This window comes from Polypterus senegalus, chromosome 14, assembly GCF_016835505.1.
Source record: "Polypterus senegalus isolate Bchr_013 chromosome 14, ASM1683550v1, whole genome shotgun sequence".
Lineage (NCBI taxonomy): Eukaryota > Metazoa > Chordata > Cladistia > Polypteriformes > Polypteridae > Polypterus > Polypterus senegalus.
In genome coordinates, this window is record NC_053167.1 from 57,500,965 (window position 1) to 57,524,228 (window position 23,264).

The following is a 23,264-nucleotide window of genomic DNA, read 5'->3' on the forward strand; positions in this document are numbered from 1 at the left end:
CCTCCTCTTTTTTTTTTTTTTTTCTTTTCTAATTATTTCATGTGTACCCTAAATGAGACTGTTCAATATCATACCCTTGGTTTGCTGTTATTGCTATTACTGCATTAAGACTTGTTATGCTTGTTTTGGACACATCTTTAACACCATCACCTGGGTTTATTATCTGGGGATATCATCTTAATGCACTAAAATTGATGAAGATTATATGTATGTATGTATGTATATATATATATATATATATATATATATATATATATGTATATATGTATGTATATATATATATTAAGTGCAAAATTCTTTTCCTTTTTTTTTTCTTTTCCTCTTTTAAAGACTATATTGGTAACAGATATCTCTATCTTTTAACCTTAAAGCGCCACTGCATGGGGGCTTGATGTGCTTTGGGCGTGCTCTGTCTCTGGGTATGTCAGAGGACTGGGACTGCATGAAGTGGGTTTTAGCCTCACCTGGGGAGGCAAAAAGGGAGGGTGGGGGGTTAAGGGGGGAAGAAAAGAGAGCAGGCTTGATCTATATCTAATCTATCATCTCAATCTTTATAATTATAACTATCAACGTAATAATAAGCTGCATGGCAACAACTCTTGGGGGAATAGGAAATTAAGACCTAAACTATTTCACTTCCAGTTAAGACTATAATATGACACCAAAACTCAGAATCAGTGTCTCCATGATGGGACAGTTAACCGTAAGCTGGAATGTTAAAGGCCTGAATCACGAATTAAAGAGAAAGAAAGTACTTTCTCACCTAACAGGTCTAAATGCTAAAATAGTATTTTTACAGGAAACCCACTTACTAAGTAAGGATCAGTTCCGGCTGCAAAAGACTGGACTGGCCAAATGTTCCATTCTAGTTTTACAAAGAAAACTAGAGGGGTGGGAATTCTCATACATAGAACAGTACCATTTGTAGCATCAGATGTAGTATTGGATCCTGAAGGGAGATATGTGATGGTCATGGGAGACTTATCTAACTGTAAAATGATTTTGATAAATGTTTATGCACCTAATGTTGATGATAAGGAATTTATACAAAATTTATTTGCATCCATTCCCAATCTGAACACTCATAAACTTATAATGGCTGGGGACTTTAATTGTGTTCTAAATCCACTTTTAGATAAGACTTCCTCCACAGGGGGAACGGCAACTAACACCGCAAAGATAATTACAAAGTTTATAACTGATCACAACTTATCAGATCCCTGGAGGTTTTTAAACCCAAATTCAAGAACATATTCTTTCTACTCACCAGTACATCATTGCTACTCAAGGATTGATTACTTCTTTATAGATAATAACTTCTTGCCTAAGATTAAATCTTGTAAATACGATGCTATTGTTATTTCAGACCATGCTCCGATGATCTTGGAGCTGAAATTACTAAGCCCCATACACTCACCCGCAGATGGCGTCTCAATCCGCTTCTATTAGCTGACGAGAATTGTACTGAATTTATATCCAAACAAATTGAATTCTTTCTAGAGACAAATACATCCCCTGAGATCTCTGCAGGAACACTCTGGGAAACTCTTAAGGCCTTCTTAAGAGGACAGATTATCTCATATCTTTCCCACAGAAATAAATCCGAAGCGAAGAAAGTAGCAGAGATAAAAAGCGAAATTACTAAAATAGATGAAGAACAAAACAAAATAAGGACTTATTACAATGTGCATCATACAGACCAATTTCACTTCTGAATAACGACGTTAAAATACTCTCTAAAATCATAGCTAGAAGGATGGAGAAAGTGCTCCCTCAATAATATCACAAGACCAAACTGGATTTATTAGGGGCCGACACTTATCTTCAAATCTTGACGCCTGTTTAATGTAATATACTCACCAACTAAATCAAACACCCCAGAAATATTATTATCATTGGATGCAGAAAAAGCATTGACATGATTGAATGGAAATACCTTTTACTATTTTGGAGAAGTTTGGGTTTGGCCCGAACATTTGTGCATGGATTAAATTACTGTATACTAACCCAGAAGCTTCAGTTTGCATCAATAACATTTGCTCAGACTACTTTAAACTAGAACGTGGCACAAGACAAGGATGCCCTTTGTCACCACTGCTGTTTGCAATTGCCATTGAACCACTGGCAATACATTGTCGAAATACTGATCAGATAAAGGGGATTAGCAGAGAAGGACTGGAACAGAAAATCTCATTATATGCAGATGACATGGTACTGTATATATCGGACCCAGAAAATTCTGTGCCTGCAGTCTTAGCAGCACTCACAGAATTTCAAAAGCTCTCTGGTCTCAGAATTAATCTGAATAAAAGTGTACTCTTTCCGTGAATTCAAGCATATAATATTAGATTAGACACCCTTCCTTTTATCATTGCAGAACAGTTTAAATACCTCGGGGTAAACATCACAAGTAAACATAAAGCTCTTTATCAAAAAATTTAGTGTCTGTATGGAAAAAATTAAACAAGACTTGCATAGATGGTCAACCCTTCATCTCACACTAGCTGGAAGAATTAACACTGTTAAGATGAATATTCTTCCTAAGCTCCTTTTTATTTCAAAACATACCAATATACATTAATAAATCGTTCTTTAAGCAATTAGATTCAACAATAACCTCATTTATTTGGAATTCTAAACATCCACGCATCAAAAGAGCGACCCTACAAAGACAAAAGGCAGAAGGCGGCATGGCTCTACCTAACTTCCAGTTTTATTACTGGGCGGCAAATATACAGTCGATAAGAACCTGGACACAAATAGAAGAACATACACAGGCATGGACCGCAATAGAAGTAAAATCCTGCAGTACTTCTTTGTATTCCTTGCTTTGTGCTCCAATAAACACACGTTATCGGCAATACACTAATAACCCAATTGTGCTCCACTCACTTAGAATCTGGAACCAATGTAGAAAGCATTTTAAGACGGAGAAGCTTCTTTCTGTGGCACCTGCAAAAGAACCACCTCTTTCAACCCTCACAAACATATGCAGTTTTAATATCTGGAAAAATTTGGAATTAACTTGCTTAGAGACCTTTATATAGACAACGCCTTTGCATCCTATGAACAATTACGTTCCAAATTTAACATTCCAGCTACAAATTTCTTTCACTATCTTCAAATCAGGAACTTTGTTAAACAGAACCTTCCAGATTTTCCTCATCTTGCACCCTCATCCACGCTGGAAAAATTATTGCTCAATTTCAAGGAGTTAGACTCCATCTCTACAATATATAAAATCCTTTTACAATCCCTTCCTTTCAAAGATCCAAGAGGACACTGGGAAAATGACCTCTCAATTAATATATCAGAAAAGGAGTGGAAAGTAGCAATGCAGAGAATTCACTCAAGCTCCATATGCAAAGCATACAATTATACAACTCAAAATTATATATCGAGCACATCTGTCTCGACTAAAACTCTCAAAATGTTTCCAGGGCATGATCCAACCTGCGAACGTTGCAACCAAGCCCCAGCCTCACTAGGTCACATGTTCTGGGCCTGCTCCAAATTAACATTATTCTGGACAAAAATTTTAATTACCTCTCAGACAGTCTTGGACTCACAATCCCTCCTAACCCATTAACAGCTGTGTTTGGGGTTCTTCCAGAGGGTCTTAAAGTGGAGAAAGACAAACAAACTGTGATTGCATTCACTACACTGTTGGCACGCAGACTTATTCTGATAAACTGGAAGAACCCAAACTCTCCTCTTTTAAGTCAGTGGGAAACTGATGTGTTATATTATTTAAAATTGGAAAAAATCAAATACTCAGTTAGAGGATCTGTGCAGACTTTTTTCAAAACATGGCAGGATCTAATCAGTAATATTTTGAAATGATTTTATAAAGCACAGAGAATTTGTTGATTTAGGTATTTTTAAAAGCCTTAAATTTTACACCGTTTGGCTTGCTCTCTCTCTCAAGGGTGGGGATCGATCTGTTCTTAGCATAATTCTTTTTTTTTGTAAAAACTTGATTGCTATGTATTGATTGTAATAAAATTAATAAATAAAAAAAAAAGTAGGAAATTGTACAAAAGAAGGCAAGCTTTGCTGAACACATTTACTGATGTGCTTCAGTTTTATGATATATCAGTTGAGTTCTATTTCACTATATTATGCTGTATACTTAACTCTCCACTAATCAGCATATGAACGTAATCTCAATTTAGGCATATCTACTATCTTTAAGGACATGTTCTGTATCTTTCAAATCGAAGTTATTTTTCCATAATCATGGTATACAGTATATTAAATTGTTAAAATTGTATAATAAAGATAGGCATTCTTTTATAAATTTTAAATATACCTTGTCTGCTCTTGCAGCTTACAGTAGGGCTAATAGGGACACAGGTCCATAAAGAGAAAAAAGCCTTAAACTTTATTCATTTTTCCAAGCCAAAAATGATATGGGGTACTGACTTGTGTCTTGAGATTGCATACATAATTTAGACAATAAATTCATATTGTTCTAAGTAGGAACAAAGTAAAAAGCACAATACTGTTGTGACATTCAGCCATTTAAGAATTACACTGGCTAAACACTTTATTTCATCCTCCTCTATGGCAATCTTTTACTCCACAGGGCTTGGATTTACCTCGGGAAGTAACCGAAAAGCACCATTATTAACATTAAATGATGTGCAGAAGTGAAGTGCAGTTTCAGTTTTATAGACAATAATAACTGACAAGACAATAAGTCTTGTTCAACAGTGTATTGGAATCCAGAGAAGAACTTTGTTTCTTGATGGAAAGAGGGGTGTCACATTTTGCATCCCACATGTGGTATAAGGATTTCTCCTGCTTGAGTGAGGATTGTACCTGGGTAGGGAATGCAAATTTTGTTAAGTGGACCTTAATAAGTCCATGCAACATTCGAAGGTAATATTCTTATTAGGCTCAAGTGGTGAAATTGGTTAACAGTTTAAGCAACCTAGAACAATACCTGCTGAACTTCAAAGCTGATGCAAGTTAATCCAATTTTTGAAATATGACAAGAAGTCAATTGAATTTCACAAGAACAGGTGCATTTTCCAGCTGAGCAAAGTCATGTTCAACAGAGTATAGGAGTCTAGTGGAAAACCTTTGTTTCTTGATGCAAAGAGACATGTCTACATCAGAACATCAGCAAAACCAAGGAACTGATTATTGGCTTTAGCCACTCCAAAGGGACTTTTTGTCTGGTCACTGTTTAGGGAGTGGATGAAGAGGTGATGCACAGACTAGGATTTCTTTAATAAGGTAACACCTTTGCTTAAAGCTGCAGATTGCCCGTCATGCCCCATCAGTGACAGGGTACTAATGGTGAAGTATTCCTAAAATAATCTTTCAACACCACTTTTGTACTCTCTTATTAGAAACTGACTAACTGCAGCCTAAGAAGCGGTGTCCACCTCCATCAGCCCTTTCATATCAGAGATCCGTTAATCTGTTCCTGGCCAACAGACCCTGAATATCAGAAAAAGATGCCAATTCCTTCATGAGCTTCTTTGACTGTTGTATTATCCATCCATCCATTATCCAACCCTCTATATCCTAACTACAGGGTCACAGGGGTCTGCTGCAGCCAATCCCAGCCAACACGGGGCGCAAGGCAGGAAACAAACCCTGGGCAGGGCAACAGCCCAACACAGGACTGAATGTTGTATTATGCATCTGTTAAATCTTTGATTTGACTCTGATGGTATGGTAAGGGTCAAAATAAGTAGGGTTTATGTTGAGTTGGGCTAGCTGTAACCAATCAAGCCTATCCGTTTTTAATCGGTTCATTCTAATTATCCCGGTGTTAATTAACATGCAATACATCAACATAGGCTACTTTGGCCACAATCTTTTTTTTAAGTCTGGCTACTTTTTAATTTCAAAAGAGTGGGAGCAATAAGGCTTAGAAAAATGGTATGGTCGGAACAGTCCTTCTTTCACCTAGAATACTGCATTTATTTTCTTGATTTTATTACAAATCTGTGATGTCCCTAGCTAGTATCACAGCCAGAACCCAAATTCTTTTGCCATTTTTAAACATAGCACAACTCAGATATCAAATACAAATGTTATTCACAGCTTGAAGAAATCCAACTGAAACACAGATACTGCAGTTTAACTCATCATTATAAAGGTGGCTTAACCTCTGAGTGTATCCTCTGATGGATATTATCCAAATTATTGCAGAACCTGATGTATACAGAGATTACCTTTCATTTTATTGGAAACAACTGCCCAGTCTTTACTCTCATATTTGTCTGAAAACTATTCAATAGGTGCCTTTAAGCAATTTTTGAAGTGATTTTTTGTAAAACTGTCATTTACTGTTGTGGTCTTATGATTCAGGCACTAACACGATTTAATAGACAGTGAAAAACAGTTCTGAAGTAAACATTATTTTCCTGTCATCATCATATTTGTGCTCTGTTTTTCAGGTTATGGCTACATTAGAACCAGGCTGAGATAGGATAGAAAGGCCTGGTCAGCCTATCTTGGTGAAAGCTTAAACACCCACTGGGCAGTCAAAATAGAAGGCCTCTAATATTTCCTAGGTCTGCCCCTGATCTTCTCCCAGTGGGCTCTGCCTCATAGACTTTCTAAAGGAGACATCCAATGGGCATCATAAATACATGCCCAGACCACCTCAGCTGGCTACTCTCAATTGGAAGAAGAAGCTGTTTTACTTGTAGGTCATCTCATATGGCTGAGCCCATCATGTTATGAAGAATAAGTGCAGCAAAGCTATGGAGGAGCTATATTTCAGCCACTTGTACTTGCAACCTCATTCTTTCAGTCAATATGCACATCTCCTTACCACAGACGAGTATGAGAAGGTAAACCGACCAGTAAACCAACAGATTTACTTACAGACTAAGCTCCCGCTTCACGCATCATTTTTGTCCAGTACGTTTGTGAAACTGTACCTACTCCATTAATCTGTTGGTCAAACTAATAATCATCTCTATTCATACTCAAGATACCTGAACTCCTCCACTTTACACAGCTGCTTGCTCCTTCCCTCCAAAAAAAGTCACATTTTTCCAGGAAAGGAACACAAACTTAGATATGAAGATACCCTTAGGTTCTCAGACTGGATACCCTCAAAACCTCAGACGTGCCTTAATATCCTGTTCATGAAAACTGTGAATAAGGAGAGAAGTCAAGATACATCCTTGGGTGGAGATCAAAGCCCACACTAAACAGTGCTGACATAATAACAAGTAATCAGAAATTACTCTAAGTAAAGGAGCAAAAGGCATGCAACAGTGGTCCCAGAATCCAATATGTGACACCACTACGTAGCAACATACCATAAATTACAAAGTCAAAGCTTTTCCCAAATCTAGAAACCGTAAGTAGATGGGATAGGTAAATTTATATAATCCCTCCAGCATTTATGATAGGATAAATAGCTTGTTCACTGTTCCACTGCCAGGATGGAATCCACTTTGTTCCAGGACATGGTGAGAAGGTTTGTGTTTATCAAGAATGGTGCCTGTACATATATGTTATCCACAATTGACCTTCTTACTTTTCAAATTAAATTGAAGAGAACCTCAACCAGAATGGGGATATAGGGACACATTCCTGGGTGCACGCCTGGAAGAGGTATTCACTGGCAAATACCTGCTGGTCATGAGACTCACAAAGCCTAATCAGACTTGGCAAGAAAAAGCGGTGTGCAACTGCCATGTGAGCTCACCCACCACAAGGCAAAGGGTGAGAGTTAGGTGTAATGCAAGACTGAACCAAAGTACAGTATACTAGACCTTGGCAATAGAAACATTATTAAAATGCATTTATGAAAAGAACATGAAAATCAAAAGCAAGTAGGATTTAGTCCTTTAGAGCTGTGGTTATGCTTTCAACTGTGATGTGTAGACAGATGTCAAGTATTACAGTATCTCACAAAAGTGAGTACACCCCTAACATTTTTGTAAATATTTTATTATATCTTTTCATGGGACAACACTGAAGATATGACACTTTGATGCAACATAAAGTAGTCAGTGTACAGCTTATATAACAGTGTAAATTTGCTGTCCTATCAAAATAACTCCGCACACATCCATCAATGTCTAAACCGCTGGCAACAAAAGTGAGAACACCCCTAAGTGAAAAATGTCCAAATTGTGCCCAATTAGCCATTTTCCCTCCCTGGTGTCATTTGACTCCTTAGTGTTACAAGGTCTCATGTGTGAATGGGGAGCAGGTGTGTTAAATTTGGTGTTATCGCTCTCACATTCTCTCATACTGGTCACTGGAAGTTCAACATGGCACCTTATGGCAAAGAACTCCCTGAGGATCTGAAAAAAAGAATTGTTGCTCTACATAAAGATGGCCTAGGCTATAAGAAGATTGCCAACACCCTGAAACTGAGCTGCAGCACGGTGGCCAAGACCATATAGCAGTTTAACATGACAGGTTCCACTCAGAACAGGCCTCGCCATGCTCGACCAAAGAAGTTGAGTTAGGACTGGGTGTTTAATCGAAAAGTAATCTAAATCTACATTCAGAACCTATAATCGATCAAATTTTTCCAGGTCGATTATTTCGATTACTTTCCCTTTAAAAACACTACCGTGTGTGGAGTCACGTGACCCCGCTCCATTACGTTACGTTATTCCGCCGACATGTCGAGCATGGAGAGCTTAAACACTGACACAACTGAGCAACAAGAGCAGCTTATACCAAAGAGAAACGCAGTCTCCGTCATTTGGACACATTTTGGCTTCAGTAAGGATGACATCGAACAAAATGAAGTCAGATGTAGACACTGTAGAAAAACAGTTTCGACGCCCAAAGGTAACACCACCAATTTGTTTCAACACCTTAAGCACAATCACGTTACTGAATATGAACAGTGCATGGCTCAAAAAAAACAAAAAGAGACTGACAAGCGCCCAGCAACAAGTGCCTCCGCAAAGCAGATGTCGATAACACAAGCGTTCGCAAATGCCACACAGTATGAGAAGAGTTCAAGATGGAAAGAAATAACTGATGCTATTTGTTATTACATCGCAAAGGATATGACTCCCTTGGCTACAGTGGAGAGAAGCGGGTTTAAACACCTCGTTAAAACTCTCGACAGAAGATACACTGTGCCATCGTGATCACATTTTTCTAAAACTGCGCTGCCAGACATGTACAAGACATGATGTAAAAATGTAGCTGCTGAACTGAAAAATGTTCAACACTTTGCAGCCACATTTGATCTCTGGTCAAGTAGGGCGATGGACCCATTCTTGAGCCTTACTTTGCACTACATTAACGACGATTGGAAGCTGCGCCAGAGATGCCTTGAGACGGCATATTTTCCAGCCGATCACACAGCAGATATGATTGCGCAAGGTCTGAAAAATATGCTTTCTGAATGGGACCTCACGGAAGAAAAACTTTCAGCCATTACGACAGACAACGGTGCTAATGTTGTCAAAGCTGCTGCGCTTGATGGATGGTTACGGCAGCAGCGTTTTGGACACCGACTACACCTTGCAATTGGTAAGTACACGTCAGCTTAATTAAATATAATAGCATTGGGATGTTATCAAATTGGGCATATCTGGCGTTTACTATATTCTGGCTACGCTAAATATGTTCATAAAGCACCTTTATAAATGTTAAAATATGCTTGATAATTACAGTGTTACAATGTTAAGTTCACATTACAATGTAACAGAACACTACATCATTAAAGTAAAAATCATTGTGTTATAAAAATGTGTTGTTACTCTGATATTATTTAAGAAATATAAGAGGCTCATTAATTTTGGTACTGTTAAAGCTTCAGGTATAAATAAAATATTGTCAATAATAATAAAAAAATTATTAATTTTGTGTGTTTCAGAAAATGGATTGAAAGATCAACGTGTGACACGTGCAGTGAGGGTGTGCAAAAACATAGTCAGTGCTTTTTCCTATAGCTGGGAAAAAAGAAGACATTAATGAAGGTGCAACAAGAACTGAACCTGCCACAACACAAGCTAAAAACAGCATGCGTTACCAGATGGGGATCAATGCAAATGATGATTGCAAGAGTCCTCGAACAAAGGAAAGCTATTACACAGGTCCTTTCTGAAGACAAAAAATCCAGGCAACTTGTTCCATCGTGGGCTGACCTGGATGTCTTAGAGGCTGTCAGCAAGGCTCTTTCCCCCTTGATGGAGTTCACAGACGCCCTATCAGGGGAAGAGTGTGTGACCATTTCATTTGTAAAGCCTGTACTGCACATCCTCAATTCACGAGTGCTTGCTGAGGAGGAAGACGATGTGGATCTGACTAAAACTATCAAAACCAGCATCCTCAGGTACCTTAAGGAGAAGTACTCAGATCCTATCACAGAAGAGCGACTGGACACAGCCAGTTTTGTTGATCCCAGATTTAAAGCTACCTACATTTCTGCTCACAATGTCCCCACCATTCAGGAGAAAGTGAAAACAGAGATGGAGAAGATGTCAGAAGCTGAAGTCTGCAGAGAAAGTCAGATTACAGAGACTGCAGAACCAACAACTTCATCAGCAGTAGCAAAAAAGCAAAAGAGGTCACTTTCATTAGGAAGCTTTTTTAAAGGGAGTGAGGCAACACCTTCAGCTACACCCACTCTGTCACTTCAGCAATCGCTAGAAGCAGAGATGAGCAGCTATTTGGTGTCCCCCATGCTGGATAGTGAGGCAAATCCACTGGACTGGTGGAGGAAACATCATGTACACTTTCCCACTCTAAGTAAGGTGGCAAAAAAGTATCTCTGCATACCAGCTACTAGCACCCCATCAGAGCGGGTTTTCAGTTCGGGCGGAAACATTGTTACATGCCTCAGGTCCTGCCTGAAACCTGAAAAGGTTAACATGCTTGTGTTTCTTAGTAAGAACTTAGAGTAAATTCATGTTCATATAGTGACATGACAAGATCGCTAAGATCACTTCATGCAACAGTGTTTAGAGAGTTCTATTTTCATTATAACAATTTGTTGTTTACACTGATACATTGCACATTAAAATATTTGTTTACAGAAGATGCAAGAAATGCACTGTTTAAAATATTATTTAAAGGATATATAAGAGTTATTTTATTTAGAAGAGATATTGCTTATTTTCTACTTTTAAATAAGAAACACATTGAAAATAATTTACTTTGTTTCCAAAAGTGCAAGTTATTTATTTTTACTTTTTTTTATAAGAACAAAGTGACTGTTCGTTTTAGGCAATGTGTGCTTTAATTTCAGTTGTTCAGCATTGATGTTCAATAAATAATCACAGATAGTAGATAGTGTGTTTCCTTCAATTATTTTAAAATCAAGTAATGTACCCTTCATTCAAAAATCTCTCACATGTAATATGTGAGCATATTTACTGTACAAAACTTGTCAGTGAACTATGAGGGCAAAAAAAAAAATAAAATAAAATAATCGTTCATTAATCGTAATCGAGTTAAAATGTTCAATTAATTGAGATTTTGATTTTAGGCCAAATCGCCCAGCCCTAAGTTGAGTGCACATGTTCAGCGTCATAACCAGAGGTTGTCTTTTGAAAATAGACATACGAGTGCTGCCAGCATTGCTGCAGAGGTTGAAGGGGTGGGCAGTACTTCAACATGATAACGACCCCAAACACACCTGCAAGATGACCACGGCTTTGCTAAAGAAACTGAGAGTAATGGTGCTGGACTGGCCAAGCATGTCTCCAGACCTAAACCCTATCGAGCATCTGTGCGGCATCCTCAAATGGAAGGTGGAGGACCGCATGGTCTCTAAAATCCACCAGCTCCGTGATGTCGTCGTGGAGGAGTGGAAAAGGATTCCAGTGGCAAACTGAAGCTCTAGTGAACTCCATGCCCAAGAAAGTTAATGCTGTGTTGGAAAATAATAGTTACCACACAAAATATTGACACTTTGGGCACAATTTGGACATTTTTCACTTAGGGGTGTACTCACTTTTTTTGCCAGCGGTTTAGACATTAACGGCTGTGTGTGGAGTTATTTTGAGGGGCCTGCAAATTTACACTGTTATAAAAGCTGTACACTGACTTTACATTGTATCAAAGTGTCACATCTTCAGTGTTGTCCCATTAAAAGATATAATAAAATATTTACAAAAAATTTGAGTGGTGTACTCACTTTTGTGAAATACTGTACTTTTGTACTTGGCACAAAATTCAAATAACTTGAAATACTGGTGCGAGGAGCAGACAACTGTATGGTTTAGTGAAAAGGATAATGGAATGTCATGTTTAAGATTCAGAATAGCAGTCAGATACAAATTATTAGAGGGACTATCTAGTTACTCTCCACATTAATCTACAGTTGAAGATGGTGCTAATCTGAATTAACATGTCAGGATGTTTCACCTCAGTCAAAATAAATTACTGAATTTGCATTTACCACTGTACACTTTTTTGATTTCAATTGTCTGGAGCCACTTTAACCAACTAATTAAAACTAATCATCACACAGGTTACACCTCAACTTTGGTAACACAAACATACCTCACAATGACAAAGTCAACATATCTAATTTTGCCACAACTGCATTACACTTTCATTTTGTAAACTTAAAAGTAGTATAGAAAATGAAGACAATGTCCTCAAAGTCAGAACTGCTTTAATTTTTTCTGTCAATTTCAAAAACCACTTCATTCTGAAAAGGGTCGTGATGGGGGTGCTACAGCCCACTCCAGCTAGTATAGTGCGCCACACACACAAACACAACCCAAACACCACACTAGGGCCAATTTAGCATTGCCAATCCGTCTAACTTGTATGTTTCTATTTCTGCTATAATAGTATCAACTTTACCCGTCACAGCCAAATGCATAAGCATAATGTGTTACATCAAGATACACTAACAGAAGATTATGAAAAGCAACTGCGATATTAAAAAAACACTGACAGAAATACTATTATTATACAAAAATGGACTTTATTGCCAAATCTGCTTTACAATTACATAACAAACTTAAAATTCAGGTGCATATTAAATCAATCACAAAGTTTTACCAAAAAAGGAAAACTACTAACCCTGTATCTTGCTTCTGGTCGCATCATCATGGACATTCTTGCATGTTGGCTTAGTGGTCTCTTGTATCCCACAGCAGACACTGGCCTAGTCATCATCTTCTGATTGCTAAATACGGAAAATCCGGACTCAGTAGTTATAGTAATGAATGTATCTGATCACAAAATTCTACACTTTCAAATATATTGCTATTTGACTACTGCAGTCTCATCACGACATCATGAGTTAAGCTTGATGGGGGATAACAAGTGAACCCATTGCACAACTTTTACTGCTTGCTAATTTAAATATTATAAGCAGTGACTTTTAATCTCATAAAATTTATATTGCAGCTATAAATTATTGATGCAAAAGCAACTGAACCTCCACTCACCCGGAATAAACCATTAGATACTAATGAATTGTTTTACAAGTATTATTGCAGGCATTCACTAAGAGTATCCCCATTGGATCTGTTTTGCATTCAAGCACAGTCAGAATATGCTTGGGTATACAAAATGTTAACTGTCTACTTACTAAGTAAATAACTTTAAAACATTATAGTTTAACTTAATAATGTTTAGAATCCATTCTTATGGTCTATCACATGAAAGCAATTAAAAATAAAAAACAACTCAAATACTCTCAGTTACTAATGAACAATAACCAAAACTAAGAATTGAGACCAAAAATGCAAATATAAAAAAAAAACAAAAAAACTACCGCTTAAAGATGTGAAAGATTTTTTTAAATCACTAAAGCAGTAAAAAAGCAAATAACTGTAAAGCAATAAATACATAATTTTTAGATAAAATATCATAGTTCAAGAGAGTCAAACTTACTCCTCAATGCGAGTGATGGGGTGCAGTTTCCATTGATCTTCTTCCTCATCAAAATAAGCTCGGTTCATAGTCTTATTTTTCTCCTCCATTGGAATAAAGTTTTCAATAATAAGGTGCCTGGAACACATGGAATGAAAGCTTTCATTTTCTTTACTAAAACACGTATCCCATTCACACTGCTAAACACATGCTACATTTAGTAGAACCACATTTATCCACAATAGCAAATGGTAGTCCAGAACTAGCTAATTAAAAACCATCCCTATTTAAAAAATGAACACTTCTGATGAGGTTCTTAAGGCCATTATTTGTACCACATACAATGGGACATCTAATAATAATAATAATAATAGTACATTTTATTTATATACAGTAATCCCTCCTCGATCGCGAGGGTTGCATTTCCAGGTGAAAATCGGCAAAGTAGAAACCATATGTTTGTATGGTTATTTTTATATATTTTAAGCCCTTATAAACTCTCCCACACTGTTTATAAATATTCTCCACAGAGTTATACAGTAAACCCTTGTTACTGTACCGCGATAAATGAATTTCCATGAAGTAGAATTCTTTATTTATAAATCTAATATTTTTGCAGTTAGAGCATAGAAAACCTGTTTACGACCTTCTATATACATTTTCTAACATTATTAGAGCCCTCTAGACATGAAATAACACCCTTTAGTCAAAAGTTTAAATTGTGCTCCATGACAAGACAGAGAGGACAGCTCTTTCTCACAATTAAAAGAAGGCAAACATATCTTCCTCTTCAAAGGAGTGCACGTCAGGAGCAGAGAATGTCAGAGAGAGAGAGAGAGACAGAGAGAGAGAGAGAGAGAGAGAGGGAAAAGCAAACAATTAAAAATTAATAGGGCTGTTGGGCTTTTAAGTATGCGAAGCACCGCAATAAAGCGACCGCAAGGAAGGGCACAATGTGAAGGTGGTCTTTCAGCATTTTTTAGAGGAGCGTCCATATCCTCTAGGCAAACAGCCACTATGTAAACAGCCCCTCTGCTCACACCCCCTCCGTCAGGAGCAGAGAATGTCAGAGAGAGTGAGAGAGACAGAGAAAAGCAAACAATCAAAAATCAATACGTGCTGCTAGACCTTTTATGTGTGCGGAGCACCGCGTATATCATTGAGGAGTTTTATTTAATACGTTATACGTGCTCTGATTGGGTAGCATCTCAGCCATTCGCCAATAGCGTCCCTTGTATGAAATCAACTGGGCAAACCAACTGAGGAAGCATGTACTATAAATTAAAAGACCCATTGTCCGCAGAAATCCGCGAACCAGTGAAAAATCCATGATATATATTTAGATATGCTTACATTTAAAATCCGCGATGGAGTGAAGCCGCGAAAGTCAAAGCGCGATATAGCGAGGGATTACTGTAGTGCCTTTCCCATGCTCAAGGCGCTTCACAGAGTCTTAGAAAAAATAGCAGGGTATATGTAACATTGGATACAAATGTTTTCCTAAATAGAACAATGAAACAAATAAAGCATTAAATAGAATAAAGAACAATAAACCAGAGCAAACTATTAAATTCAATACTAAAAGAAAAACCTAACAAATAACGTAATTTGTGATATAACACACACACAAATTATCCTGAGCACCTGGACAGAGAGGTAAACTGAAAGAAAGGGCAGAATGTTAAGTTAAAAGCCTTCCTAAATAGACGAATTTTAAGTTGTTTTTTAAAAGAATGAATGGAGTCAGCTGATCTAATTAATTTCGGGATGTCATTCCAAAGTCTGACTGCTATGTAGCTGAAGGCCCTGTCACCCATAGGGTGCAGATTAGTGTGAGACACAACAAGATTACCAGAATCAGAGGACCCTAGTAGGCGAACAAGAGCATAGTGATGGAGAAGGTCACTGATGTAGTCCGGTGCAAGGCCATTTAAAGCTTTGTAGGTTATTAACAGAATTTTATATACTATCCTGTAAGACACAGGGAACCAATGAAGGCGAAGCAGGATGAGTGTGATGTGCTCACTGTTGCTGGTTCGAGTAAGGACTCTTGCAGCAGAGTTTTGAATCAATTGGAGCTGTGGTATAAGATCAGAAGGGGCACCTGCCAGCAGCAAGTTACAATAATCATTGCAGGATTTGATGAAAAAGTTGGACAAGTTTCTCAGCATTAGAAAAGGAGAGGAATTAGCGAACACGGGATATGTTATGGAGGTGAAAGTAATATAGTTTCTTAATGTGGGTGGAATAAAAAAGGGAAGAATCAAAAATGACACCAAAATTCCTTGCATCAGAAGAAGGTCTGATGATATCAGCATAAAGAGTGACTGGTAAGAAGCTCATTTTCTTAAGTAGCATTTTAGTGCCAATTTGCAGGAGTTCAGTTTTGTTGCAATTTAATTTTGAAGAGTTCTGCTCCATTCAGGTTTTAATTTCACTGAGGCAAGTTGTGAGCTGAGAAAACTCTGATGAAGTTGCACTTTTACCATTGAAATAGAGTTGAGTGTCATCTGTATAAAAATGATAACCCAGTCCATAGCTACGAATAATATGGCCAAGGGGAAGCATATAAATACAGAAGAGGGCCAAGGACTGAGCCCTGAGGAACTCCTTGTGACTGGTGCTGAGCTGGATCTGCTGTTGCCAAGACTAACAAACTCTTGCCTATCAGTCAGATAGGACTTGAACCACTGGAGGGCAGTGCCAGAGATACCCAGCATGTTCTCCATGCGGGACAGTAGAATGTCATGTCTGACTTGAGTGTCAAATGCTGCACTGAGGTCTAACAGATTTAATATGCTGGCTTGTCCAGAGTCTGCTGCCATAAGCAAATTATTAGTTACTCGAAGAGCAGTTTCACAGCTGTGCTGCACCCCGAAACCAGACTGAAAGGGTTCCATCAAATTATTAGAGGTTAAGTAATTGGTGAGCTGGGAGGCAACACACTCGAGAACGTTTGACAGAAAAAGTAAGTGGGGAAATAGGCTGAAAATTGTTAAGATTGTCACCATCAAGACCAGACTTTTTTTTGGCACAAACCCAGTGTCGAGGGATGTATTGATTATTGTCGTAACAGTCGAGATTACGGCATGAAGGCAGGATTTAAGAAGTGTGGTGGGGATGGGGTCCAGTACACAAGTAGTTGGCCTCATCTTACAAAGCAGGTCATTAACAAATGCCGATGTGACTGGTGAACATTTAGAAAAGGAGCTGGATGGAGTGGGAAGACAGGGAAGGATATAAATGGATGATGGATTTATGTTAGTTGAATTATTTAGATTTTTAATTTTACTGCAGAAAAAGTGGAGGAATTTTTCACAGACTTCAGTAAAGGAGGTAATTGGGCCAGACGCAGGTTGAAGTAATTTATTAACTACAGAGGACAAAACCCTTGGGTTTTCATGGCCACTTTCTATTATTCTGCCATAATGTGTGTTCTTGACTGCAGTTAGTGCATCCCTGTAAGCCCTTTGTCAGAGAAAGCCTGGATGTGAACAGTGAGGCCAGTCTTACGTTACACTCTTTCAAGGTGTTGGCCAGTTGCTTTCATTGATCGTAGCTCTGAATTATACCATGAAGCTGAAAGCTTAAAGGAAACCTCCTTATGTTTTAAAGGAGCTGTTTTATCTAGTGCTGAATGAAGGGCCGAGTTATAGTGGTCAACAAGACTATATAATGTTGATGGCATAGGTGAAGACAGAAAAAGATCAGAAATGGATCCAGCAAGAACAGAGGGACAGATATTTTTAAGGTTTCAGAAAGAAATTTGTTGTTTACAGGTAAGAAGAGGGAGAGGTAATGAGACAGCGAAAAAGCATTGCTTTATGGTCAGAGTCCCAAATCACTGTGTTTCCGACAGATAATCCAGATGTGCGGATCAGGTCCAGTATATGACCACCAGAGTGGGTAGGAAAATCAACATGCTGCACCAAATCAAAACAGTCCAGTAAGGATAGGAATTCATTTCTCAGTTTGCATGTAGTAATGTCAATATGGATGTTGAAATCGTCAAGAAGAATGACTCTTTGGGAAAGTGAACTTAAGTGGGCTAATAATTCAGCCAGATCAGATATAGAAGATGCATTGTATTTTGGAGGACGATACACAACAATAAGCGAGACAGGACCAGATTTTGTTATTAGCTTAAAAGCCAGACAATCGAAAGACAATGGGGATTATTTTGATGTTTAAGTTCGATTTAGCAATTACTGCGACTCCTCCGCCTTGTCTTGAGCTGCAAGGCTCCGTGAAGTGAATGTATCCGGGCGGGGTCACCTTCGTGACAGATGTAAAATCATTTGGTTTTTGCCAAGTTTCTGCCAAGCACAGCAAGTCAAGGTTTGAGTCGGTAATGAATTCTGATAGCACCAGTGCTTTGCCATTAAGAGATCTTGAGTTAAACAGTGCAATATTAGCCAATGTGGGTTTGTTGTGTGCAGATCCTTGACCAGAGTTTATTTTAACATATTGCAGATTTGGCACACTGACACTCCCATTTCCAAAGCTGTGAGTAGGATGGCATATTCCTGAGCAAATGCTGCCAGTGAACTTTTCATTTCAGCCCAGCTATGGCGGTGACCTGACCCACGATGTAAAAATTTTGGGCGCTGCACAATACCATTGTCTTTTACAACACATCTAATGAGGCAAAGGAGGGGAAAAAGGCACAACTAGGGGCAGTATGCCCTATATGAGCAAAGGAAAAACTAGAAAACCTTGACACAATCACCTAGAGAAATCAAGGGCTTCGGTGGATTGGGGTCAGGGGTTGAAAAGACATCGAGAGAGAGAGAGAAAAGGAAAAGATGGAACCAAGAGGAAATGGGCAATACTTTTTCAGAACAAAACAGAGAATATATTTAGTGAAATGAAATAAGGTCTTAGATATATATATATATATATATATTTATATATATATATATATATATAGATATAGATATAGATATAGATATATAGATATAGATATATATAGATATATATATATATATATATATATCATATATATGTCACATATCTAAGACCTTATTTCTTTTCATTTCACACGTTATACTCTGTACTATCACTGGCTAATCTTCGGGGGGTAGTATAATATATCTTGATTTGATTAAATATTTAATGATAGAAAAAAGCAAATCTTAAATAAAATAGTACATTAAGATCTTTAAATTTTCAATATGCTGTATACAGTCTGTAAGTATACATGCACAAGAAGTGACTGTGGTTTGTCTTATGAATGTAATGTATATAGTCAAACTCATATAATCTATTTATGCTGGGCACTTTTTCAGCCAGCAACTGACTGTCCAAAGAAAAAGCACTGTACTATTAAAACAGAAATCATTATGCAGTGATGAACATCTGTATTCTGATCTACTTTTGTCTATGTGAATGCATGAGATATTTAAGGTTCTGTAATATAAGGCTATTTGTTACAATAATGAAATCTGTTTAAAAAAACCAGTCTCTGATCAACTAAGGCACCAAGTGATCCACTAACTGTAAATGGCAAGGCATGACTATTTAACAAGCAAATGTCCAAGATTAGAGAATCTTAAGGAATTAAAACAAATGCAAACAATAACATACACTGTAGTGGCAGCATGGTTGCTCAGCGATTAGATATACTGCCTCAGAGGTCAAGCAGTGCTGGTGCTATTTCCTCTCACACTCCAAAGATGTCAATGCAGTAGCAGCTTATTTGGCAAATCCAAACTTTAATCTATGCACATGTGTGCCCTGAAAAGGACTAGTGCCCATCTGGTGCCCTACCTAATTTAAATTCAGAAAAGAAATGAATGCATAGATGGACAGATAAAACAATAAAATATTTGCTGATCTTCAGTTTAAGCATAAACATCCATTTATACTTGGGCACAGCCTGCTGTAAATGTGGTGTGCACAGAGGATGTATGCCCTTCTCTATTTATACTTCAAGCATTCACTGTGCAGTAATGCATGGTAGAAGAATCATATGGGTTCCCGCACCCCAAATTTTTTCTTTGCCTTCACATATTAATTTGCAGATATTTCCATTTCTGCTTGCATAAACGTCCATGTTAGCCTAGGGTGTGGGCAATTTCTCATCATGAATTTGTGGACATTTGGCTATCACTGTCTGCTTTCCAATTTTGGACTGTGTAGGTGCATGTGGCAACATTTCACACAACTGTTCCCCCAATAAGTAAGTGAGTATTTACTTGTCTGCGCTTTTGATGTACACAGGGCATTTACAATATTTACATTTACAATATACTGGAGGCACGTAGTTGTCAACGTGAGGGTCCATATGCCAAGATTGAGAATGAAATTTATGGCACACACACCACAGTGAACTCTTGCAATGACACAGAAATATCAAGTATAAACAGGCCTTAAAAATCAATGTTGTTATTAAGTTACACACTTGAGTTTGAGATCCCTCGTGAGCTCATTCTGTGTCTGTTCTAGTTCTTGCCTCTCTTTTATGTGGTCTTCTTGTACATCTTGGATCTCGGCCTTTACCGCCTGCAGCTTTGCAAACAACTGAAAAAATAAAGAAAAAAAATATGGTACATGTACCTACTGTAAACTTAATTCTTTAAATGTTTGCATAACATTACTAATTTCCTATTTAAAATGAAGAAAAATTATAGTGTATCATGCCATGAACACAGTCTATATTGCACTCATTTCTTTGGAAGAAAAAGAGAAAATGTCTACAAAGCAATTTTATAAAGTTTATTGGTTAGTCAAAGAGGCATAAGCAGGGAGTTATTAAGCAAGGTGCAAAATAACTTATTTTAAAACAAATGATTACAAAAGATAGGTTCTGCACAAAATACAGCAATACTACTTAGAATATACATTAGTTCATTCTTGTTTCACAATTTGTTAACAGGGTTTTTGTCAGGTGGCACACAAGTCCCATAATGATTAAAGGTTAATACTGATTTGGGTTTATTCCAGTAACAAAGGTGCTTCTCCATCAGGTTTGCATCAATTTCTCAATTACATTAACAAATGTCAAATCTCCCATTCAAATTTAAATGATAAAATTATATATGCTTATTGGCATTTGTGAAAAAAGAGTTGTACAACTTGAATGCTTTCAAAAATTATGCAAAGAATAGTTTTTTTAATAACCTATAAACCTTCTAGAAAGTGCAGTTAACAGAAAAAACAAAGGAAACTGCTCATCATTCTGTATGTTGGCAAATTTAGTATGCTTGTTTAAGCCTTTTTTATTGATGGATGTTTCTCATGGTGGACTTTTTGAGGTGCTTTACTTTTATATATTCCATTTGTTTTCATTTATTAGAAAATATTTCATGTTCCTGTCATCATGGAGACTTTAACCATGTAACGCTAGATAAAACATTACCTGCCTTCTTCCAGTATGTGGACTGTAACACCCGGGGAAATAGGGCTATCGGCCTATTGTATGCAAACTTTAAAGACGCATACAGCGCCACCCCGCATTTTAAATTTGCTGCCTGCGCTTGGGAAAGCAGATCATAACCTGGCTCTGCTTCAGCCTCACTACAAACCAAGAGTGAAGGCGCTACCTAAAACCACACGATCATTCAGGAAGTGGTCCCCTGAGGCAGAGCAGGCTCTGAGAGACTGCTTTGGAACTACAGACTGGGATATACTGCTGGGGTCACGTAGTGAGAACATTGAAGAGGCTGTTGACTGCACAACTGATTACATTAACTTCTGCATGGACATTGTAGTTCCAGTAAGAACAGTATGCTGCTATGCTAACAACAAGCCATGGATTACAAGTGACATCAAAGGCCTTTTGAACCAGAAGAAGAAGACAGAACCAGAAGACAGCGTGCAGAAGGAACTCCGAGTCCAGCTCAGGGGGGCGAAAGAGCAGTACAGGAGAAAGCTGGAGCAGAAGTTGCAGAATAACAGCATGAAGGAAGTGTGGGATGGGATGAAGATGATCACTGGCTGCAGCTCGAAGCGGGGTGCCACCATCGAGAGAGACGTGGAGAGAGAGCAAACCACATGAACAACTTCTTTAATAGGTTTGACCACCCTAACCCACTCTCACCTCGGAGTACTGCATCCTCCAACCATCCTTTTGCTGATACCAGCAAAGGTGAGACATCCCCACCCACAATTATAGCAGCACAGGTGAGCAGAGAGCTGAGGAGACTTCGTGCCAGCAAAGCAGCGGGTCCAGATGGTGTATCGCCATGACTGCTGAAGGTCTGTGCTTTGGAACTGGGGAGACCTCTACAGCGCATCTTCAACCGGAGCCTGGAACAGGGGAGAGTCCCGAGGCTTTGGAAAACATCTTGTATCACCCAGATGCTCTGTGTAAGAAAGGTCAGAGCCGACTATACTTTCTTAGAAGGTTGGCTTCCTTCAACATCTGCAATAAGATGCTGCAGATGTTCTACCAGACGGTTGTGGCGAGTGCCCTCTTCTACGCGGTGGTGTGCTGGAAAGGCAGCATAAAGATGAAGGACACCTCATGCCTAGACAAACTTGTTAAGAAAGCAGGCTCTATTGTAAGAATAAAGTTGGACAGTTTAACATCTGTAGCAGAGCGACGGGCACTAAGCAAACTCCTGTCAATCATGAAGAATCCAGTGCATCCACTGAACAGTGTCATTTCCAGGCAGAGTAGTAGCTTCAGTGACAGACTTTTGTCACTGTCTTGCTCCACTGATAGACTGGGGAGATCGTTCCTCCCCCACACTATGCGACTCTTCAATTCCACCCAGGGGAGTAAATGCTAACATTACTCAAAGTTATTGTCTGCTTTTACATGCATTTTTATTACTCTTTAATTTTTTTTTTTTTTGTATCAGTATACTGCTGCTGGATTATGTGAATTTCCCCTTGGGATTAATAAAGTATCGATCTATCTGTCTATCTATCTATCACAAGACGGTAGTTTCTATGGTGTTAAGATTTCCCAGTTCCTGACTTACTATAGTTTAACTTACTAAAATTCATTGGTAAAGATTTGAGTACAGGAGAACAACAGGACTGATCTTTGTTTTCGACCTTCAGCTCAGTTACGTTGCCTCTCCTGTTCCTACCCTCTATACCTTATAGTCTTTTCTGATAAACCAAAAGAAATCAATATTTGGTGAGACCACCCCTTTCACTGAAAACAGCAACAATTACCTTAGGTTTACTTGAATCCAGTTTCTGCATTACTCTATGGTCAGTTGTTCGAAGCCTCTTTGGAATTGGGGGGGTTTGGGTGTCATATAATCAGTTCCTATATTCCCTGTTTTTTCTGTAATTTTTTTTTTCTTCTTATAGTTTACAACCTTTGTGTTTGGGGTCTTTGTCATGCTACTGAATGACATTGGAACTGATCAGATTCATCTCTGATGGAACTGCATGATAGATAAGAATCTGTATGTACTTAGCAGTATTGGTGTCATCCAACTCTGTTTGCAGAAATGCAGCCACAAAGCTCCAGGGGCCTCATGTATAACGCCGTGCGTAGAACTCGCACT

At 38.2% G+C, this 23,264-nt stretch overlaps 1 protein-coding gene across 2 annotated transcripts in view; it reads right to left on the minus strand.

The window, feature by feature from the left end:
* kif3b (kinesin family member 3B) overlaps positions 1 to 23,264 on the minus strand; it is a 58,614-nt gene that overhangs the window by 8,182 nt on the left and 27,168 nt on the right. For both annotated transcript variants that reach the window (XM_039735060.1, XM_039735061.1), the window contains exons 5-7: positions 20,198 to 20,316; positions 13,816 to 13,932; positions 12,997 to 13,102 (exon numbers count right to left, since the gene is read on the minus strand). In XM_039735060.1, the coding sequence (XP_039590994.1) occupies positions 12,997 to 13,102; positions 13,816 to 13,932; positions 20,198 to 20,316 (342 nt within the window). The remainder of the gene's footprint in view (positions 1 to 12,996; positions 13,103 to 13,815; positions 13,933 to 20,197; positions 20,317 to 23,264) is intronic.